Consider the following 3,546-nt stretch of genomic DNA (forward strand, 5'->3'; position numbering starts at 1 on the left):
ATTGAGCCCTTGTTTGACCCCATTTTTTCCAAATTTTAATAGTTGGAATATTATTTTTTGAAGAATGTATGGTTGGAAAAGAATGAAATTTTTTCGATTTATATGTAATATTATTTTATGAAAAATTATGTGGTTAAAAATAAAAAGAGAGGAAAAAAAGAATGGGGGTCAACGGGGCTGAATTTTTAAAAACCAAGAAAATATGGTCACATTGGGGTAACTAGAAAACCAATTTCATGGAATTTTTTGGCCATCAAACATACTATTTCAGTGGAAAATGGAATTCCATTTTCTATAGAAAAAGAAGACTATCAAACAAGCCCTAAATGAATTAAGTTGTGTATATGTGTGTCTATATATATATTCCTTGTTGACATTCTCCTTGGCGTCTCCTTGATTGTCAAAACCTGGCCATTAACGTGAAAGATTGTTGTAAAAATTAATGAAGATTATAAATGTCATGTATTAAAATGTCAAGTAATATGATTGAACTCTAAAATTACAAATTATGTTCCTCGATACATCAAACCTTGCAACCTAGGTTATGTCGCTATTTCTAACCTATACAACCATTATTTCATTTTCAGATTTTCTAGCCTGTCCGTGCAGCAAATTTGTTTCAACAAAGGGTAGAACAAAAACGACGTCATTTCTTGGTGAAATCTCGACCCTCAGTTCAGTTGTGCCCGTAACAGCTTCTCGGCCAAAATAAATGAATATCCAATATCCTCTCTGATTCTCTCTCACCTCCTCGTCCCCACCCAGCATAGTTGAACTAAAAATGTATTTTTGAACTTCTACAGTAGAATTATCTTTACCTGCTTTCAAAATGATGGTGGCTTTAGCCTCCTTATCTTCGTGCAACGCAAATTCAACTTTCTATTTATCAAAAACTTCCATTCCATGGCACCCAAGGTCATACTATTGTTCTGGGCAACAATTGAATGGAAAAACTGTTCCTCCAACTGGGCATGAGCAGTCAATATATGGTTGTAGGCTGAGAGTGTTGGCTGCCTCCGGAGACTCTTCGAAAAACTCAAGCAACTCGAAAGGAGAAGAAGACGGTAATGATGACCCATCAGTCCCTTCATGGGCGAAACCCGGTTCGGATGAGCCGCCGCCTTGGGCACGCCAAGAGGCCCAGATAAAGTCTTCTGGGTTTGAAGTTCCCTTCTATGTATACTTGCTTGCATCAGCTATCACTGCCATTGCCGCGGTAAATACACTGTGTGATGACTATTTTATTTTTTATAGTTTCAATTAGGTTGATGGCTAGATAAAGACTGAATCTTGGTGTTTAAGGATTTACTATTATATAATCCCGAGAAAAGGATAGTAATTTTCAGGAAATTGCTCGGTCTCTAATTACAATCCATCCGAGTATAGTGGATGATTTTATAGAACAATTTTAGGCCAGTTCCTTTAAAATTCTTTTGCATTACCAATTGGATAGAATATCTACAGATGTAGTTGGTTTTGATTGTGTTGAACGCAATGCAGATAGGTTCCGCATTCGAGTACCTGAATCAGAAACCTGTTTTTGGAGTTCTGAACTCAGACAGTATATTTTATGCTCCATTGCTTGGGTTCTTTGCATTCACCGGCATCCCCTCTTCTGTAAGTTTTTTTCCCTTTTTTTTTGGTCATTTTCCGTACTTCCCTGTTGGTCTATTAGTTCTAACTAGATGAATCAAGGCAATGCACTTTTAGTAGTGGATATCAATCAATAACTAGAGTTCCCACTCGCAACTCAAGGGATTATAAGCTTTTCCCTTTTCTCAAATCATCTGAAGTATAAGTTCTATAAAATAATTTATGGTACCAAGATATATTCATTCTGTTATTTCTGGGTCATTAGTTTCCTGAAGAGGCCAGGGAATCGGAGGATTGTTTAATGGCTGTTATGGCTATCCTAAAAACTTGAATTACTTTGGGATATCCCATCTGAGGTTGTAAAGTTCCAGCCAGGTCAATAGAAACAAAAAGGAGAAGGGAAAAAATATATAAGAATTTCAGTAGTCTCATAGGTGCTCCTGCCATTGCAAAGAGTCTGGAGAGTAAGCTTTAGATCATCCTTTTCCACTAAGAATCTAATGATAATATGCAAAAAAATTCATTAACCATAAACTAAAAGTAAGAGTAATATTAAAGATAAAAAACGATTTTAGAACTTGTTCTATAAGACATTTGTTTTTTTGATAAATTTCCAATGAGGCAGTCTTATAAGGGATTCAATTTTTTGTGGATATCTTTGTGGGAGAAATGAACTTACTGTTCACCTTTGAATGAAGAGATAGGTTTAATGTTAGTTGAGGGAGAATAATATTCAAAGATAGAAGCAAAGAAGTGGGGTCATCCCACTCGTGATTGAGTTGAGGGTTGAGTTGGCATGATGGAGGCGAGCAAGTTGACACTGGCGGTTAGTGGAGAGTTCATAATTTGGAGTGTTGGCAAGTGGGTTTGGTGGCTTGGTGGTGTATCTACTTTCTCCACGGGTGGGGAAAAAGTTGGAGAAGAAAACAGTTCTTTTACAAATTTAAAATGAAGTTAACCAAGTCTTTTGCAATGAAGAAGGATAAGCAGTGCAAATCCACAGTATGAACATATCTTGTGACTTGAAAAAATTGAAGTTCATATTATCCACGTTGAAAAGATTCTTGAAAGATTAAACACGAGTAAGGCCAAAGAATTTCTACTTTGGTTGCACATCATTTCAAGTTCACGTCCGAACGAAGTCCTACAAGTGTGAAATGTTGGGCAACAATGAAATGAATAAGTTGACATTTGAGAAACATTTTAGGCTGTGGTTGTATTTTGAAGTGGGAACCTGGATTGGATGGGTACAAAGATGTAGAAATGACTGACAATATTGAATTGTGGAAGTCCACAAACCTCCTTACTTATTTTATATCTAATTCGGGATTAATGCTGATTTGTGCAGTGGAGTAGTTTCACAGCAGTGCAAGTTGCAAAACTGTGTTTCTTTAATCAATCATAGAAGTTGAATACATTGTAATAACCATAAATTACAAGGAAACTGTGGATTTGAAAGTTTCTTTTAGTATTGGCTTGCAAGAACAAAAATATGTCTAATGTGATAACTAAGTGCTATCTACTTCTACAAAATTTCATAATTCCATTCTAGATCCAAGCAATTGATGACAAACATTGAATTTGCATTGTATCTGAAATCAGACAACTGAAAATAGATAATTTTACGCCAATGAGAAAAAATCAGATGTGTTAAAGTCTTTGCATATGGAGAAGCTAGGTTGAGTTCCATACATTAGTTGAGGCGAGATTTATTCTGGTATCTCTTTTCACGTGGTAAAGTACCACAAGAACTAAAAAATAAAAAGGAGAAAGAAACAAACTCACTATATGATGAACTAGTTATAATAGAAGAAAACAAACAAAATGAGAAGTGCAAGCCTCAAAACAAATGATAGAGAAGAAATAGAAGAGAGCAAATCTTTTTCCTATTTTGTTTTGACGAATTTTTTGAAATAGTCTTCTTACGAAGTTGCAATGTATATAAGTGAAAAA

At 35.3% G+C, this 3,546-nt stretch overlaps 1 protein-coding gene across 1 annotated transcript in view; it reads left to right on the forward strand.

Moving 5' to 3' along the window:
- The first annotated feature begins 609 nt into the window (after window positions 1–609).
- Window positions 610–3,546, forward strand: part of LOC111401231 — a 3,895-nt gene continuing 958 nt past the window's right edge. The window contains exons 1-2 of the mRNA XM_023028877.1: window positions 610–1,216; window positions 1,501–1,617. Of these exons, the coding sequence (XP_022884645.1) occupies window positions 830–1,216; window positions 1,501–1,617 (504 nt within the window). The 5' untranslated portion in view covers window positions 610–829. The remainder of the gene's footprint in view (window positions 1,217–1,500; window positions 1,618–3,546) is intronic.

The sequence above is a fragment of the Olea europaea genome, chromosome 10, assembly GCF_002742605.1.
Source record: "Olea europaea var. sylvestris chromosome 10, O_europaea_v1, whole genome shotgun sequence".
In the NCBI taxonomy this organism is placed as follows: domain Eukaryota; kingdom Viridiplantae; phylum Streptophyta; class Magnoliopsida; order Lamiales; family Oleaceae; genus Olea; species Olea europaea.